A 19,725-nucleotide genomic window follows, 5' to 3' on the forward strand; every position below is an offset into this window, starting at 1 on the left:
CTGGGAATGTGGGATGATTGTCCACTTTACACATATTCAAAATTTCCACAGCAGTTTGAAATTAGCACCACACTGAACTCTTTAACTCCATGGAGTGGGCAGGCAGTGCTGACTCTCTGCCATTAACATTAACTCTCTATTTATATATCTTTGGAGACGTTTGAAGAGAATTATTAATATCATTGTTTTGGAACATCTACCTGGTAAGGCAGCCCTATTAGGTACTCAAATCTGATTGGCTGTTCTTAAATAGCTAGAACAAAGGATGGAGCCCATGTAATTAACAACTGGGCTCAAAGTGCATTATTTGCTATGACTAAAACTGAAGATACAAATCCATTCCTCCATTTAATATTTATGAGACTAAAACAATTACTAGAATTTTAAAAATGGATTTCTTGTCCTTACCAAAATAGCTACAAATGAATAAAAGAACACACCCTAACAGAGTTCACAGCTCTTGAAACAAATGTTTCCTAGACTATTTTAGTGAATCTAGAGAAAAATACTAACTGCCAGGAAAACTGTTTGTTTGTTTGTTTCAAATTCATGTAGCTCACATATCAGTTAAAGAACAAAATTGAAATATAACAAAGCCAATTATGTTTCCAAGGTGTTTGAAAAGAGACCCAGTTTTAATATGAATTAAAGCACATACTCTGCAAGTCACTGTGACTAGTCAGGTTGTAACAAGCTAGTATGTTAAAAGTTTAGTGATTTATAATTTGGAATCTGTGTTTAAAGATACATGTCAGAGGATAGGACAGAGATGCACTGTTAACATGAATACTTTCAACCTAATTTTGCAAAGAATTTATGTAGGGGCATGATTAGTTGATTAAGAGGAAATAAATGAACTTTATTAAACATAATATTAACTATATATAAATGGAACAGCCACATTCTTTCTATTGTTTAGTTGTTCTAGATAGAATTGGGGTTATCTAGACCAGAACATGAGATATTCTTTAAAAATTAAGTTTGTACATAGATTTGTAGACAAAATTGCTCAATATCTGGGTACACCCAGACATAAGTCCTGGGAAGAGATTCATGCAGCAAATCTAACATGTGGATGGTCCCCATGTGGACAACTGAAAACAGTTAACTATTTTCTCACACTGGGAGCTTAGATGGCTGGAAGGTTGTCTCCTAGTATCGTAATTCAGTTTTAAAGGACAAATGGAGTTACACCTAAAGATGTGTGGACACACACACACACACACACACACACACACACACACAAAAAAAAAAAAAAAAACTCTTTTGGTAATTAATAAAGCACCATTACTATGGTTGGGGGACGATTAATATGGGGAACCCTCCCAAAGTCAGAATCTGCAACAACAAATTCCAGAGAATCCAAGTTGCCATTTCCATGTGCTTGTGAAAAGCTCCACACCTCAGGTCCACCCCACTGGACAAAGTGGTGTTTTTACACGTAGATTCAAGGTGGACCTTTGCCTGTCAGAGCGCAAGAGACTCACGAGATAGTTTTGCAGCAGCAGCTCCACAGACTCTCTCCTCCCATACTTGATGATCCAAGACTTCAGCTTTGACTCAGCGAGGACCAGCAGGGACAGCAGACGGTACTTCAGTTCCAGAAACTCCATTTTCATTAAGTGCAGCTCGGATGTGGAGGACACAAAATGAAACCTAGGAGGAGACAGGGAGAATTCACAGGATGTAACTAATAGTAACCGAAGGAGGCTGGCCGAACCTGTTACATGCAGCCTTCTAAATATCCCTGCTCGCGGTCAGGGATGATCCGATTCCTTTCTTAGCTCAGGGTTTCCAGAGAAAACAGGATTGATTGAAGCCTTTGGTTTAGTTCCCTTCCCTGCTAACACGTCTCTCATCTGTTTCCTTTATAAGCTGTTTTTGCAATGTTACATAATGTTCCTTACAGTATTGAATAAAAATACAGCCTATGATGAAGAAAGCGTTTCTGTGATCTGCAAGCTGTGGGAACATTCCAACTCACTCGCTCCAGTTAATAATATATTAGAATGTTGGCACTCTCTGCGTCTGTGTGGGAACCCACTTTGCATTTACCAAATGTAAGCATCCCTCTTAAAATGATAGCAATTCATTTTGGAAAAGAAAAAAATGTGAAAAAGAATACAAAAGCATCCATCTGACATTTTATTTTTTAAAAGAGCCTTCATATAAAATCGGACATTCTCTTACCTCTCAGCCATGTCCTCTAGCTGATCAGGAGGCATTGGGATCCCATTGACAGACCTGGTCTGGTAGATTTCATGGAATGCTCTTTTGTGGGCATCTGTATTTTGAAGCAGATCCTAATATACAATTTAAAAAATTTTTAAATGAGGAAACATGTTCCCAAGAGGCTGAGAAGCATAATTTTCAGGCTGTACTGATGAGTCAATGTATTCAACAATTTGTCCCTGATACCACCTTCTCACGCAGCCGGTGCCTGTCACAGGCTTTTACCTAGAACGGCAGTCGGTGACTGTGGAGAAGCCACTCTGGGAGAGCTGTGTCTAGTAATCACGGCATCTTTAAACACACATGACACTTGCCCAGAAATGCATTCAGACCTCTTAAAGGTATAAGATCCAAGGACTGTGTAATCACTGCCAGAAATAACCATTTCAGTGTTTTGCCTGGGGTTTGGAGAGGCGGGGGCTTTTGTTTGCTTGTTTGCTTTATGTTTTTTTCCCCTGAAAACTGAACACAACAAACTTAACCCCTTAGTGGGAACAGGATTTAGCTTCCCTACGGTTATTTTCAGGTTGAATGTGTGAGAGCTACTTTAAATACTGTTTACCAATTAAAATAGACTTTGAAGATACTGTTTGGTCAGAAACTTTCCCAACAGTACAGGAAACAACCTCCAGCTCACTGAGAAGAGATCAAATGTGATGTTTATCAATGTTGTTTCTCAACTTTATGCAGCGGCTTACCTTTTATTTAGGTTAATGTGAATCTTTTGTCTGTTGTGTATTCTGCCAGCCACACACTTATTTATAAAAAGAATACATCTTTGCTGCCAGCCCAAGGCTATTTCTCTCTCTCTCTCTCTCTCTCTCTCTCTCTCTCTCTCTCTCTCACACACACACACACACACACACACACACACACACACAGGAAAGAGTAGGGTGAACAAACAAAGCTTATGACATATTTCCTCATACTTAGTCGATTTTCCCTGTAGCAGAATAAATAATAGTGTATAAGCTAAAAAACAAAGTAATCCACCAAGGGAGTTCAATTCAAATTTCAAATTAATATTATTTTTCTCAACTATTCTCCACTGGCACAGCGGAGAAATAAGCAGGGAGGTCAAGACACACACTTGGGTGGGCAAATGAAAGCATTTTGAATAGGACTTAAAATGTAAGAATCTGGGCCAGCAAGAGGGCCCAGTAGGTAAGGGTTCTTGCCACAAACATTGACGATTTCAGTTTGATCCCTGAAACCCAAGTGGTGGGAGGGAAGACTGACCCCCACAAGTTGTCTTCTGACCTCTACATGTGTACAGCCATGTAACATGCACATGAACAAATAAACGAACAAATAAAGCAACAAAAGGCTTATAGATGATTGACTCTCTAAGAGACAGGTTAATGTTGTCAAAAAAAAACTCAGTCTAAACTATTTCTGTCCTGACAGATTTCTTTGTGTTTACATTTTGAAGTCTTTAGGAGCATACATAAGCACACACACACACACACACACACACACACACACACACACACACACACTCACAAGTCATTCGCATCAGATGGTGGGATCTTTGACCCCCAGAGGAAAGTGGAGACAGGGCTGTTTTAAGAACAGCTATCGATGGTGAACACTGTTGTCCCTTGTAGCAGGAATCTTAGAGACTTATTAATAAGATGAAACCTGAGGCCAGGTATTGGGGTGAATGTTGAAAGATCAGAGAAACAGAACAAGCCACAGCCACTTCACCTCGCCAATTCCTCAGGTGATCCCGTTTCCTCAGACTGGAAGCCTCTGAGTTCTCATTCAAATGAATCTCAGCTGAACTGCTGCTAGAAGCCTGAAAGCTTAACCAGCCAAATGCTTCTAGTTTCTGGTCCTCGTGCCTTATATACCTTTCTGCTTTTTGCCATCACTCCCTGGGATTAAAGGCATGTGTCACCTTGCCTAGCTGTTTCCAGTGTGGCCTTGAACTCAGAGATCCAGACAGGTCTCTACTTCTAGAATGCTAGGATTAAAGGTGCAAGTGCCACCATTTTCTGGCCTCTATATCTAGTGGCTGTTCTGTTCTCTGACCCCAGATAAGTTTATTAGGGTGTACAATGTTATGGGGAACACAATATCACCACAGGCCCTCTCCCAGCTTTTCAGCATGTCAATGCACCTCCATGGCGTACGATCCTGGCTGAAACGACCCTCAAGTGACTTCAGAGGAATTTGTACCTGTAGAGCTACCTCTCATTTGTTATACCTGACAGCTCAAATACCCCGTGCATTGAGAAAATTCTTTACAAAAATAAGGCAAATACAAACATTTCGTACATCTGCACAGGAGTGTCTACAGCTTGCATACACTACTTGTTCCTACCAAGTGACCTCTCGCTGTAAAACAGTTACATGTTAATTCCACTGGGCTTACAGCAATGCATCTGAGATCGTCAGGCAAGAGGAACAAGCAAAAGCAGTCAAAATGAGAGAGAAAGCAGCAAGCTTATTTGTACGTGGAGGAAAGAAAAAGGGAAAAGGGGAAGTTTTTGTCTTTTTTAATAAGAGACACATCTAACCATTAAGAATATAGGAAGGCTGGAATTTCTAGAATGCAAAATACATCAGGAGATTCTAACAGGAAGGTCTCATAAGTGTCACAAATAATCAGAATAAGTAATAAATTTATCGATGATCAGAGTCCTACATTAATAGAAGATACAATAATTCAGAGGCTGACTGTACATAGTAAATGACAAAAATATATAAAAACTGATGAAGCAGCATAGGAGGAGCTGGTCCTGAGCATGAGAGTGGGAGAGCTGGTCCAGCTCCTCACCAGCTGCAGCACTCTGGAGAGCTGGCCCTGTTCTTCACCTGGGCACTGTGCAAGAGCTTGGCCTGGTGGCATGTGTGCAGGAGAACTGGTCCAGATGGTGGGGTGGGGGGCAGGAGAGCAGGTCCCACCACTTGCCTGGGGCAGTATGGGAGAGCTGGCCCTGGTGGTATGGGCGTGGGAGAGCTGGTAGGCTGACCAACTCAGCTACCACCCATGCCCAGATCCAGGGCTTTGAGCTGGCCTATGCCAACAGCTATCTCATCAGTGAGCTTTTGGAGTGGGTGAAGGGGCCCATCCTGCAGAACCTACAGGACTCAGGACAATAGCGGGACATGTAAGAGGAGTCTCGGTGAGGCTCCACTATTGATAGTATGGCAGAAGCCAGAGGCCTCAAACCAGACCAATAACTCATTACAATGAACATTTGCAAGTAAAGTTTTTTAGACTAACGGGCATACTGTGCGATGCACTGTGACACATTGCAGCTTCCATGACAAGATTTTTTTTTAAAGTTTATTTTCTATTTTCTTTTGGAGGAGGTTACAAGGGTAGAGGGCAGGTATGGAAGGTCTGGGAAATGAGTGGGTTTCGGGTATATGATGTGACATTCACAAAGAATCAATAAAAATTATGGGAAAAGCCTCATAATAAATAAACAGCATAGGGACTGAGAAACCTCCATTGCTGTGGGAATTATCAACACACCTCCTGCAGTTACCAAGATGGAGCAAAGGGAACAAGTGGGATTCCACATTGTAAGGGAAGTCTTGTGAAGGCCCAGAGAAGATGAAGAAGATGGAAACAGGAATATCAGTGGAGAGGAAAAAGCTCCTTAGGGATGGCCAGGGCAAAGACATCATGGTGGAATATACTTGCCTCTGAGGTAATCATTACGGTGAGTTTTCACCAACCTCTTATTTAAAATTAAAACATCAACATTCCCTGTCCTTTTTGCCCCCAAATTTTTATTTGCTTATTTACTACTTTTATCTGCATCCTTTCATGATGAGTCATATAATGAATGTCAGGGATCTGTGTCTCTCTTCATGCATATGGGCATATCACAAATGCTCTGAATGCTACTTGGTCCTGTGCAGATGCTCACTAAAAGTCTACTGGAAACCAAGAAAGACTAGCAGGAGATAGCATGGATGAAAGAGGGAAGCCAAATGAAAGAAGAGTTTCAAGGACACAGAAGTCCTTTGTAAAAAGTGTCTGATGGATGAAGAACCAGGGGGACTAATAGCTAGCCAGTGAATGAGAATGCCAACCTTCTTCAATTTGGGTGTGGGTCACAAGCTAGTAATGGTTTATGACAGTGGTTTTCAGAGAGAACTTGGAAATCAAAAAGGAGACACAGAAAGGTCTTGAAAGCATATTTGTGAAAATGGAACAAAGGCATTTGGACAATATCTGGGAATGTAGGTAAGGTGAAGAAAAAGACTTAAAATGAGAGAAAAAAACTGTGTGTGTGAGTTGTTGTTGTTGTTAGGGGGAACCCAATTGAGAGGGATGTAGAAAACAATGGAACAAGGGATATATAACTGTGCATCTTTCAGAGGAAGGAGAAGGATAGTATCTAAGACTCATAGAAGTGGCTGGCCTTGGTTGGGAGCACAGATGGTTCATCCACAGCAACAGAAATGAGGATTGAGTATTTGGGCACAGACGCAAGTAAGTGGGTTGATGTATTTGCGGGAGCTTGCGGAAATTCTTTTCTGATTGCTTCTATTTTTCTTGGGAAAATAGGAAGTGGTGTCATCAGCTAAGAGTGAGGACAGGGAGGAGGTGTGGAAGGCTGAGAAGACAGGGTATGAAATAGATGTCCCAGAAATGGAGAGGGCTTGGAGTTGGAAAATGCCTTGTGACTGCTACACAGCAGTTGGGTTAGTCACTATGTCAGAACGTGGGGATTCTCTAGCCTCATTACCTGCCTGTGTGGGTGCATGGTCTGTGCGGAAACTGTTTTTAATCAGTGTTATATTTTTACCAGGCTAGTAAGAAAGGGAGAGACGCGGTCAATGGAAGTGAGGATGAGTCCAGTGAGTGACTTTTTTGAACACTCAATTTAAATAATACAAAGTGAAAAGACAAAATGAAAAGGAGGCAACGGAGTCAAAGGGTGATAGCATTAAGACATGCAGGGTCCAGATGGATGAAGACTTGTTGGATGGAAGAGTGGAATGCTTGGAAAAGCAGTTGTGGAGGGCTTCAGCTGCAGATATGCTAGGATGATGGAGAGAGTAGAGGGTCATGGTGTAGATCACCAGAGAAGAGAAGGTGAAGGTATTGAAAGGCCATGGTAGCATGAGGAACATCTGTGGCTTGTTGAGCTTTCTAATTATCATGCCAGGAATCCTCATCAGGAAATGAAACTCTCAAGAAGATAGAAGGTGACGTGACTGGAGTTGAAAGTACAAGGAGACTCAGGAGATGATGGAGACAGAACACTGTTCTCACGGTTCCTTAAGACTTGAAATCCTTGCCTTGCCAAAACAGTAGGACTTCTGCCAAACTCTCCATGTGCAACAACTTTGTGGGCACATTTAAAGCTTGAAGCTTAGCCGGGCGGTGGTGGCCCACGCCTTTAATCCCAGCACTTGGGAGGCAGAGTCAGGGGGATCTCTGTGAGTTCGAGGCCAGCCTGGTCTCCAAAGCGAGTTCCAGGAAAGGAAGCTACACAGAGAAACCCTGTCTTGGAAAAAAAAAAAGCTTGAAGCTTAAGACAATTATGTGGCTTTTATGTGAAGCATTAATTTTCTCCCTGCCTATAGTACATTTACAAAAGAGGATGGTAATAGCTATGTCATATCCTTAAGTTAAATGTTCAATAAAGGTAATTACTTAGACGGAATCATGGCTAAATACTTCATAATCACCTGTAAGGGACATTTTCTCTTTCTAGATAACTGAGCATTAAGTTGTCTAGAAAATAGAAAAGATAAAACAGCTGTACTTTGTATATATATAATTAATATACTCTGATATACATTTTAGTTAGTGGATCATGGGATCCACTGCCCTCTTCTGGCCTACACACACACACACACACACACACACACACACACACACACACACACCCTCACATCCTCACACAGACATAAACACATGCATAGAAACATAGAAATAAAATAAATCTCTAAAAACTACACAGTTAAAAGAAAACACCATAGAACTGTTCATAAGGAGAACTATCTGCAGTATACATTTTTAAAGAATACTTAACTCTAACTTGTAAACTCTGACTATGTAGTAAGTGAAAAAACATGCCATGTAAATATATTTTTCCATGTGTGGTGAGTTCAGAAAAATATTCTAGGTTTCCATATCATGTTCAAGTTTTCTGAAATTGGAATTACTTTTTATACTGGAAAGGCAAGATGAGGCTTTCAAACATCTTGTGTATGTACACAAAATCCCCTGGTATTCTCTTCCCAGGTTACTGAATCTCAACTGAGTCTGATATGCCAGACGAGTTACATCACACTGATGTAACTGTGTGCTACTGAGAAAACTTAGAATTTTAATTAACAATGATCCAAACTTTCCATTGCCATAGCTCAGTTTCTTGTGAAGCATCTAATAAGTATATCCTGAATAGATTAGAATAGATCTCATAATTTTAATTACTCTGATTTATGACTATATTACTCTAAACACCTGTGGCCAGGTCTATTGAAAAGTCTACCTCAATAAAAAACGATCGTTCTGTGATGCACGCTGAACTTGTCCTTGACTCCTACCTGCCTCTGTTTGTTTCTGGTCTCACTATTGCATTCTTCCATTTTCTCATTGTCTGTTTTTCCCCTTCATTTTACATCCTCATCTTCTCTATCACCCATGCCTATGCATCTCCCTGCTTTCCATCCTTTCAGGACATTATGTCTTAATTTATCATATTTGGGTAGATGGTTGGGTGGCTAGCATAGGCACATGTGTGCTTTCTCTGATTCTCTCTCTCTTTTGCTATCATCTACCTATCTACCTATCTATCTATCTATCTATCTACCATCTATCGATCATTTCTATCTTCCTCTCATCAGAATGGCTCATATAGTCAGTGGCCCACACAGAGAAGCATGTGAATCATCCAACCGAAAAGTCATTCTGTGGGACAGTCATCACCATCTGCAAAACCTTCTATAAAGTTCTGGTGAATGGCACACTTGCATTTGCTCTATGCTCAACATTTAAGTACATGAACAACAGTCACAACTTCTAGTTTGGAGGCACCACCATGTCTACAATATGCTTCTGTCTCCCCCAGGCTGGAAAGCGACCATAGAATAGACCTTCAGTGAACACTTCTCAACTCATGTACATTCTACATTGCATTTAAAATTCTAAGGTAACTTCTTTTGTGTCAGACACATTAGGTTAAAGTGCTTTCAGTTGTTACATATTTCACATGAGATCGTTATATAGCACACATGTTTACTTACTAATTTGTGAGAGGGGTAGTATTTGTGTACAGCTGTCTAGAACTTTTCTCCCATCTGTATATACTTCGTATCCCATGATGCACTGGGTCCACTGCCTCTGAATGTGTGATGTGTCTTGAACTTAGCTGAGCTTGAACTCTGACTCCTGTACCACCTGACCCCAAGACTACTGAGAACAGAGACACAGACAGGAAGATCCAAACTGTGTGTGTGCTTATTGAGAGAGATGGAGCAGACCTCAGAGTTACACTGTCCCTTGAGAAAGCAGGTGATGACAGGGAATTCTGCATATCCATTTGTGCATATTGATGGTGGCCAAGAAGAGATGTGGAAAGAGATGATTAGCAAATCAAAAGTTGTCTGAGCGCAGTCACTCATAAAACATGACTGGGAACCCAGCAACAAACCCACATATCTATCTATGATCAATTGATTTTTGGCAAAAGTGCCCCAAATACACAACTGGAAGGGCAATTCTTCAACTGGCATCTGGAAAAGCTGGAAATCTCCACAGTATGAAAATAAATCCTTATCTCACTGCTTGTGCAAGAATCAGCTCAAATAGTTTTAAATGAAGGACCTAATACTATAAAATGGCCAAATACAAAACAAAACGTATTCCTGTGAGAAGCTTAGAGAGGCATGCATCTTTAATCCCAGAACTCAGGAGTCAGAGGCAGCAGATCTCTGTCTCTGTAAGGACGAGGTTAGCCTGATCTACATATTAAGTTCTAGGATAGCCAGGACCACATAGTAAGACTCTGTCTAAAACAAAAAGAAAGAAGAAAGGAAAGAAGGAAGTAATGAAGGAAGGAAGGTAGGCAGGCCAGCTTGTGACATTAGGTAGAGATTGTTAGGACTCCCAAAGCATGGACAACAAATTAAAAAAAGAGGCAAATGGGATTGTGTCTGGCTAAAAATCTGCAGAACAAGGAAGTAGCCAACAGAGATTGCCAGAAACAAATATTTGCAAGTCACTCACAGAGGTCAGGGGGCTTAGAAGACTCTTGTTCCTGTGACCAGTTGTCAGATATAAACTAGTTAAGGAGGGAAGGTCTGTTTAGCTTGCAGTTTCAGGGGCTCCCATCTCCCACAGTGGGGAGGGGAGGGCAGGTGGCTCCTAGCATGTCCACTAGAAAACATAGAACACCCTTTGCCTTTTCTTCCACTTGGGCTTCAAGCCTTTGGGAAGGGAGCTGCCCATAGTCAGTGAGGGGCTTCCCCACTTAGTTAATCATCTTTGACTTGTCTTCCCAGTCCCTACCTGAGGTATGCTTTACTAACAGCCTAGGTGCTTCTCAACCCAATCAAGTTGGCCATCAAGATCATCCATCACAAGGAGCTAACATAAAAAAGTACCAAGGATCTTAATCTAAAAAGAATGAGAAACAAATACCTCTGTTAAAAATGTCAAAGGACTTGAACATTTATCAAAAAAGACAAAGTAGGTGGGTAGATTGCTGAAAAAAAGTTCAACGTATCGAGTGATAATAGAATCTAAATTCCAACCAATGAACTATGTACGACTATATGTCTACTAGTGTGTCTATTGTCTTATACATGAAATATAACAAGTGCTCATGAGTCATGGAATAGGAGGAAGGCTTATATAGTGTTGACTATAATATAAATCAGTGCAGCCATTTTGGAAAAGAGTAGGGAGTTTGCTGAAAAAAAAAAAATGAAAATAGGAATTCCAGGGTAAGATGGAGGAATAGAAGCTCATTGTTGGAATCCGTGAATGAGAGGAGTCAGGACAACACAATATTCCAAAAAGTAAAATGGAAAAAGCTCCAAAAATCAAGAAAGGGGTCAATGGGACAGCCAAGAGCAGAGTAATGGAAAGACAATCAAGAAAGCAGCCCCAGTTCTCACCCCAGCTGCGTGGGTTGAGGCAGCAGGCCAAGCCTCAACCACAATGTAGGCCCAGGAGGGTTCCCAGTCCTAGATGCAGGAGAAATCAAGAGCCCTCTCAAGCCTCAAGTCACTGTGGGCTTTGGTGTGACAGTGAGTGCTCTGGTGTATGTATAGGGCAGCATCAGGAAAAGGAGTCATGTAGCCACTCCCTACATCTGAAGGGCTATAGCCAGTCTCCATGTATGAAAGGAGGTATATGGAAACTGAGTCACCCTCTCAGACCTGAAAGCAAAGAACAGTCATAACTCGGGGAGGCTGAGGGGCATCCTGTTGCAGTGGTTGGGGAGGAGATGCCATAACAGGTGTTCCCAGAGAGGAATGTGGGTAAGCAAACGTGAGTGAGAAGAGTGGGGTACAGGGAGCTTGGGCTGGAGAGGGCTCGGTGATCAATGCTGTGACCCTCTTTGTTCCTTGATGAGTGCTGGGAAGGCTGAGGGCTCCAAGCAGAGGCAGGCAGGATATGTCGCACGTGCGCGCGCGCGTGCGCGCGCACACACACACACACACACACACACACACACACACACACTCCAGGGTTGCCCTGCTAATGTGTGTTATTTGGTGCTTAGCATGACTGAGCTCTGAACAACTGCTTGATTTTCCTAGCAGGTAGTTAAGGGCAGGATTTCAACATCCTAAAACCCAGAGACAAGATACTATATCCCCTCCATGGCAGATCTGTGTCCTGTGTATGATCCTTGCTCTGTGATGCAGTGGGTGGTCCTCCTTTGCTTGGGTGTTTGTTTTTTGTGTGTTCACACATTGGGGCACTCTAGAGTGAGGGGAACCCTTCCCAGGATACAGGTCACAGAGGTCATTTGGGCCAGCGCAGTTCCTGGTACACAAAGAAAGAAAGCTTCTAAATAAAATGCCATCTGTAGGTGACAACTGACTCCTGACAGGCTCAGGCTGTGACTCACGACTCCTGTGTCCAAACTTAGCAGGTTCCAATATTAGAAGAGTTGGAAAACGGCTTTTTAAAAAATCCTTTGTCTTTAAAAACAAACAAAAAACAGGCTTTCTTTCCTTTTTATTCATTTTAGTATTTTCACAGCATTTTGTTTTGAAAAAGCCACTCACTTATGCGATTGACCGTCTCATCGGTTCAACTTTATTTCTGCATTTTCCTTTAATTATACTTCTGCAACGAGTACTTTTCTCTTTCCTCATTTACTATTCCGTTTTTCTTAAACTCTCTTCTTTTTCCCCTTCCTTGTCGCAAAGACTATTATTACATTTTACTTTCATTCATAGTTAACTCTGTCTTTGTTATTGATTCTCCATTCTCTCTGCCATTTTCTTCTCTGTAGTTCTTATGAATGAAAATTCCTGGAAAGAAGTTGGGTGTCAAGACTGATTGACTAATTACAATTGCAGTGATGTGGAGAGGCTGGGATGTTGCGGGTCCAGAACTTGATTATACCTTATCCTGGACTAGCATTGAACTTCCCCTGGCCCTTGACTCCATGAATGGCCATTTCTTGCCACCTCTTTATAGGACATTCTATGAGTCACAGATTTTAAAAAAATCTTGGAATTTATCAACTTGCAGATCAGTAGCTTCCACCAACCTGAAAGCTAAGAGTGTTGCTGAAAGCATCTGAGGCTGTTGGAGAGACTCCCCCATCTTGTTGAAACTTGCTTCTCTGATGTTCCCATCAATGTGGTTTTTTTTCAATGCTTATATTTATAACTCCCTTCATTCTGTTACTATAAAAACTCTATGAAACTGGAACATGGAACCTGGGGTAACCTAGATCCATGCTTCCAAGGTTATGGTCACTCAAATGTGGCTCCAGAACATAGCATCTCTTACCCTTTTTGCAGTGAAAACTATATATTTTGTGTTGATAGAGGAATACTAGTTAGCTTTTATGTATTGTTATTGTACTTATTTTGTTATTTTTCCCTCTCTCCTCTTAATCAAGGGAAGGCCAGAGATGGAGTCCAGAATTCTACTATGGAGCTATGACTTCAAGACTGATTTCAATTGTATTTCCATGTTGGCTTTTGTTTGGTGACATTGCTGGCATGCTATTTATTTCTTTTCTCTGTGTGGTACTAGATATTGAGTCATTGAGGAGAAGCTTCTCAATAAGATGATGCCCATATGGAGTTAGAATAGATATTCCCATCCAAGTACTAAGCACGCCTGACCCTGCTTAGCTTCTGAGATCAGATGAGATAGGGCACGTTCAGGGTGGTATGGCCTTGGTGTAGGGAGGAGGGGACTGGACCTGAGTCTACCAGGCTGGGCTGACTCCCCATGGGAGACCTTGCCTTGGAGGAGGTGGGAATGGGGGGGTGGATTGGAGGGGAGGGCTGGGGGATGGGAGGAGGGAGGACAAGGGAATCCTTAGCTGATATGTGAAATTAAGTTAAGTATAGAATAAAATATATATAAAAGAATAGATATTACCCTATAGGGGGGCATTTTCTCAGTCCTCCCTGGGCCCATGGCCCAGACAAATCTCTCCCACCTGCAGTCATGCAGCCGCTTACAAAATAATTACTCAGAGGCTCATATATTAATTACAAACTGTTTGGCCTATGGCTTAGGCTCATTATTAACTAGCTCTTACAACCTTAACTCAACCCATTTCTATTAATCTATGTTTGGTCACGTGGCTTCATGGCATTACCTGTTCCCTCACATCTCACTTCTCCTGGTGGCAGCTCAGAAACACCAGTCAATGATCAGCTTTAGACTACAAACTCTTCAGGACAGTTCCAAGATGAGATGGTCCATCATATTACCGTTCTAGCCAGAACCTCAGACAAACTTTACCCATTGTTCAGAGACTGGCTACAAACATTACAGCTAGTCCTCATGAGACTTAACCATTGTTTTAGCTTTCTTTCTTTCTTTCTTTCTTTCTTTCTTTCTTTCTTTCTTTCTTTCTTTCTTTCTTTCTTTTTGTTTGTTTTCCGAGACAGGGTTTCTCTGTGTAGCTTTGTGTCTTTCCTAGAAACTCACTTGGTAGCCCAGGCTGGCCTCGAACTCACAGAGATCCACCTAGCTCTGCCTCCCGAGTGCTGGGATTAAAGGTGTGCACCACCACCGCCCAGCTGTTTTAGCTTTCTTACAGGAGCCCAAGATATACTGTCGCCCCCTAGACAGCAGGAAGCAATTTTAAGAAAATGACGCCCCCTCTCCCAAAAGGTTTTATTTTCTCAGGGTTATGGATAATTGTCATCTGTTAGGGGTTGGTTATAAGTTGTAATAGGGTTGGGGTGGAACAATAAAGTTTAGACTCAGGATTCTCCTTTGGAAAAGAAAAAAGGGGAAGAGATAGGAGAGGACATTAAGGTGGATTATTGTATCTACATGTAAACTAATTTAGCAAACTATCAGCCTTAGATAATTTGCACTGGTAGGGATTCTTGTATATTGACACAAATGTAAACTATTTTTCTATTCCTACTTAAGATAATTTGTATATTGACACAAATTCAAAACTATAATTGTCATATTGTACATACATTCCTTCTCTTGTTTGAAATACTTTGTATATTGATACAAATGTATAATTATATTTATCATACTGTATGTATGTTCTACCTCTGTTTAGGCTATTTTGTTTATTGATACATATTAAGGATATTGTTGTCATATTGCACTATACATTTCTACCTCTGATTGAGATATTTTATATAATGTCACAATTTGAGGTCACTGTCCTTATACAGTACATTTGTTTACAGATTGTTTATTTTAATGTGAAGCCTTAGTCCTTAGGTTATTTAGGTAGATAAGATTTACAGATTAATAGTCACCCATGCTTGTCCTATTCACAGTTACGTTAGTTAGATTTTCCAGATTTACAGAAATATTTGTCAGATGGATAGGTAATCTTCAGACACTTCATAGAGCTAGAGAAAACGGCATTTAGATGTTTTAATAACTTAGAATTTGGTTGACATGAGACACAATTGCTCCTGGCAGCACTGATCTCTACTCCTGAGAGAATGTTGGGTATCAAAGACAATCCATATGAAAGTTTGTATTCTTCTTGGCCAAAAATGGCCTGCTGGGCAAAGAACTGCCCTTGCCTCAGCTACTGACAGCTTGTACACTGTCCTTTCCAGATGAGCAGGACACAAGGAAAAGCAATTGCTGAACATTGTCAAGACAGGCTAAGGCAGTCTTTCAAAATTTCTGCTTCAGAAAATGGTTTGTCAGATATTCTAGTCCTGTAGCCAAAATGGAAGTCCAAACAGGGCTGAGAACCATTAGGTAACTGTCAGCTGTCTCTGGCAATTCTTGCAATTGTTTTACAAGTTGCTTGCTTGCACTTCCTGTTTACTCAGGTAATATTATTTTCCTTCTTACATCTTTGTTGAGGTTGATGACTAGATAGTTACAGTTATAATCCTCTCATATCTTAGCTAAGAACATTTTAGGTACTAAGGTTAGATTCTTCAGGATAGGACAGCTATTGGAATAATCTCTGGGACTTTCCATCTACCTATAATCTGGACATTTAGTATGTGTTTCTTGTTTGATGTTGTTCTTGTTGGTTGTATTTCTATCTTTGTATATGTTATTACCATTCCCTTCTCCTGGACAATGCTTTATAATCATTCCTGTTGTATATAGTTTTGTATTTGGTTAGAAATTTCTTATTTAGACAAAAAGGGGAGATGCAGTGGGCACCTGTTCCACCTATGACCTTTAGGTACCAGCCTGTAGGACATGGCCTCTGAGCTAGTTTAAGACCAGAGGGGTACATACATGTAGATCTCTTATCTCCCTCATGGGTTTGGACAGGTGGCAGAAGCAGCGTGGGACTAGCCATCAGCCTTCCAGGACTCTGTGACAATTTTGCCTATCCTGTTTATTGAGTTGTTCTCCCCAATTTATATCATAATAAACTCCCTATACCCCTTAAGCAGATGCCCTTGGATTTCTTGTTATATTCCCTACCCTACAATAGTTGTGTACAAATTGCAACTTAGAAACATAAAGAATAAAATATGAAAGAACAAAGCAACATGATTCCTCCAAAAGTTAAAAATGAGCAAAGACTTCAAAAGGGATCCAAATTAAAAATAAATCATGGACAAGAAATTAACAAAGGGGTACCTAGTCTTTAAAAATAAAAGGAAATCCTAGATATAAAAATTCAATTAATCAAATAAACTCAACTCACCTGAAAGCCATAACCAAAAATAGCAAGACCAGATAAAAGAAATAATATTAGTATTGAGGACCAAGTTGAGGGATTGTCATACTCAGATAGCAATAAAAACAAAAACACACAAACACAAAAACAATCACTACTACAACCTTCAAAATTGCTGGGACACAAGAGACAAAACTTATAAATGTGTGGAATTTAAGAGAAAAATCAAGATTTAGAGTAAAGACATGGGGAACTTATCCAAAAAAAAAAAAAATAGCAGAAAATGTCCTCAATCGGAGGGGGGCGGGGGCGGCAGGGCAGGGAATGGACATCAGGGTATATAAGGCGTTTAGATCCTAGATAGACAGAAGCAGAAAAGGAATCTCACTAAATTTCATTATAAAATGATATGACTATAAAACTTAGAGGGAATCTTGAAAACTGCAAGAGAAATCCCTATTAACTTACAGCCTACCAGAACAAAGCAGATCTCTCAACAGAAATGTTAAAAACCAGGAGGGCCTGGAAAGTTCAAGCTTTGAAACAAATAACTGCCAACCAAGACTATTATAACCAGCAAAACTATCCTGCAAAATCAAAGCAGAAATAGAAAACCTTCCACCATGAGTAAAGCAATTTATCACCAATAAGTCAAAATTGCAAAAGATACTAAAGAGACAATACATAGAAAAAGAAATTAATATATACACTAGTAAAAAGAGATTGGAGATGATAAATAAGTTACAACATCAAAAATCAAACATAATTAACTCATTAATCTACCAACCTGCAAGACAAAGAAAGAGATTTATCACATACCCTTCAATAATTACTCTAAATGTAGATGGTTTTAATTCTCCATTTAAACAACTCTGTCTGGGTAAATGGATTAAAAAACAAATCCCAGCTATTTGCCATCTACAAAAAACTCTACACACTGTCAAAGAAACACATGGGCTGAGTCTTTTCCAACAACGCTTCCCCAAAGAGCCATAGCATAATTAACAAAAACCACAGCACCATACATGTGAAGGCCTCCTTTGAGCTCTTGGTCAGGGTGCTTGAGAGACTCTAAAATATCACAGTATATTGCTGTTGCCCTTGGTTGCCTCCCAGAAGGGGAAGGTAAGTTCCTATTGCTGAAGACACCATGCACTTCAGATATAGGGTCCAGAGACCTTGGACTTGAATGCCTCCTCCCTGAGGAATAGCTTTGGTAGTACTGGAAGATATCCTACAAACTTCCAAGGGAGTGAAGCAACCAACTGTCCTACCCAGCTATGATGTTTATGATCAACAATGACCAGCTTGGCACAATAACCATAAGGATTCAGTAGTGGCACACATACCTTGGAGGTAACTAATAACTTTTTAATTGGATTTAAGGGCCATTGAACAATAGGGATAGCATGCCTGGTACTGGAAACCTAGCCAACTACCTGGGACTAGTAAAGTCAAGAGTCTTGGAGGAGAACCATCACTTTACTAGATCAACATAATTCCTTACCACAGTCAAAATTTGATCCTCATAGCCACAGATAAGTGTAGCCCTTACACATCATTAAGGAATTATCTCTTTGCAACAAATGGAGACCACTACAGAAAACTACAACCAATAAAAATGTAGAGTTGTGGAGCCCAGGCCCAACTGACGCAGCTATAACACAACTCCCACATCTTAGGTTCAGGCATCATTGAAAAAGAGGGCAACAAAGATTTTTAAGATCCAAAAGAACCAGAAGTTTTCTGTGGGGTTGTGTCTCCTAGGAATGCCAGAGAAGCTATATCCATGAAGTCTCAGCAACATGGCCGTCTGAACATGAGCTGAACAAGGACACTCAGAGACATCTTAATGTGGAAGGGGAGAGACTCAAAAGTCCTCAACCCTAGGCAAAAATCTAAAGCCACTAAGGATTGCTAAGAGACAGAGAAATAGTCTTTCCTAGGGAAGAGCACACCAAGAAGTTGCCCAGTACCAAATGGTCATCTCTGAAAACATACACATACAATTAGTATTATAAGAACTGAGCAGGTTATATTTATATATTTAGGAACACACACACATACACACACACACAATAATAAGAAAAACAGAACATGCATTTGAAAGATAGCAAGGGGAATATATAAGGAAGAGTTTGGAAGGAGGAAATGATGTAATTATAATCTCAAAAATACAAAAAAATATTCTTAAAAATAAATACATAGACTGAAAGTGAAAAGACAGAAAATATCCCAAACAAATTGAACTTGAATATCTGACAAATCAATTACACACACACATACACACACACACACACACACACACACACACACACACACACACACACTATATATATATATATATATATTTTTTTTTTCTTTTGTTTTTTTGAGACAGGGTTTCTCTGGGTAGACCTGGCTGTCCTAGAACTTGCTCTGTAGACCAGGCTGGCCTCAAACTCAGAGATTCACCTGCTTCTGCCTCCCAAGTGCTGGGATTAAAGGCATGCACCATCACCTCCTGGCGAGCTTACTTATTTATCAAATCTAAAATGTTAAAGTTATAGGAGCAGAGAGGAACATGGTGATTACCACAAGCGACCAGGACCAGAGGCATAGAATGGATAGGGACAGGAAGAATGTATTAAAAGGGGAAGGTTTCAGTTAAAGAAGGGACAGGCTAACATAAACTCAGAATCACTGAAAGAGATAAACAGTACTCACAAAGCAATGGTAACTAGTAATGGATACCCTAAGAAGCTTGGGTTGACTGTTCCACATTGCTACATCACAATGAGGTCTATAAATGTATGTAATCATTGTATTGGTTAAAGTAAACTTTAAGAACATTTTAAAAAAAAAAAAAGGAAGTGTCTGAAATCACTGAGTGTATCTCAGGAAGGCAAAAGTGTAAATGGAGGTGAGTGATAGTGACGTTCCTGATTGTGCAACATGGCTGTGCCAGACTGTTAGATGAGCTTGTCTGGGACTTTGTCTACTGAAATCAAATGACATGGCATGTATCTCTGTATCAGGAATTCCAAAACCAAGGTCTCAGATGCATGAGACAAATGTGTCATGACTTTGGTTTTTGATTTTTTTCCTTCAGATAATCAAAAACACATCAAACAGTTGTTAGAAAAATATTTTTGACAACAATAAGAGGAGGAATCTCTACATATCATCTTGTTTTCCATATATTTGCTAAAACAGGAATACCACCAGAACAAAAGGGGTATAAAAT

The 19,725-nt window shown here is 40.4% G+C and overlaps 1 protein-coding gene across 11 annotated transcripts in view; it reads right to left on the reverse strand.

Annotated features, from left to right (window-relative positions):
• The window catches only part of Syne1 (spectrin repeat containing nuclear envelope protein 1), a 482,748-nt gene that overhangs the window by 328,882 nt on the left and 134,141 nt on the right, over window positions 1-19,725 (reverse strand). For all 11 annotated transcript variants that reach the window (XM_036168948.1, XM_036168940.1, XM_036168942.1 and 8 more), the window contains 2 exons: window positions 2,191-2,303; window positions 1,488-1,656 (listed from right to left, as the gene is read on the reverse strand). In XM_036168948.1, the coding sequence (XP_036024841.1) occupies window positions 1,488-1,656; window positions 2,191-2,303 (282 nt within the window). The remainder of the gene's footprint in view (window positions 1-1,487; window positions 1,657-2,190; window positions 2,304-19,725) is intronic.

This window comes from Onychomys torridus, chromosome 19 (assembly GCF_903995425.1).
Source record: "Onychomys torridus chromosome 19, mOncTor1.1, whole genome shotgun sequence".
Taxonomy (NCBI): Eukaryota; Metazoa; Chordata; class Mammalia; order Rodentia; family Cricetidae; genus Onychomys; species Onychomys torridus.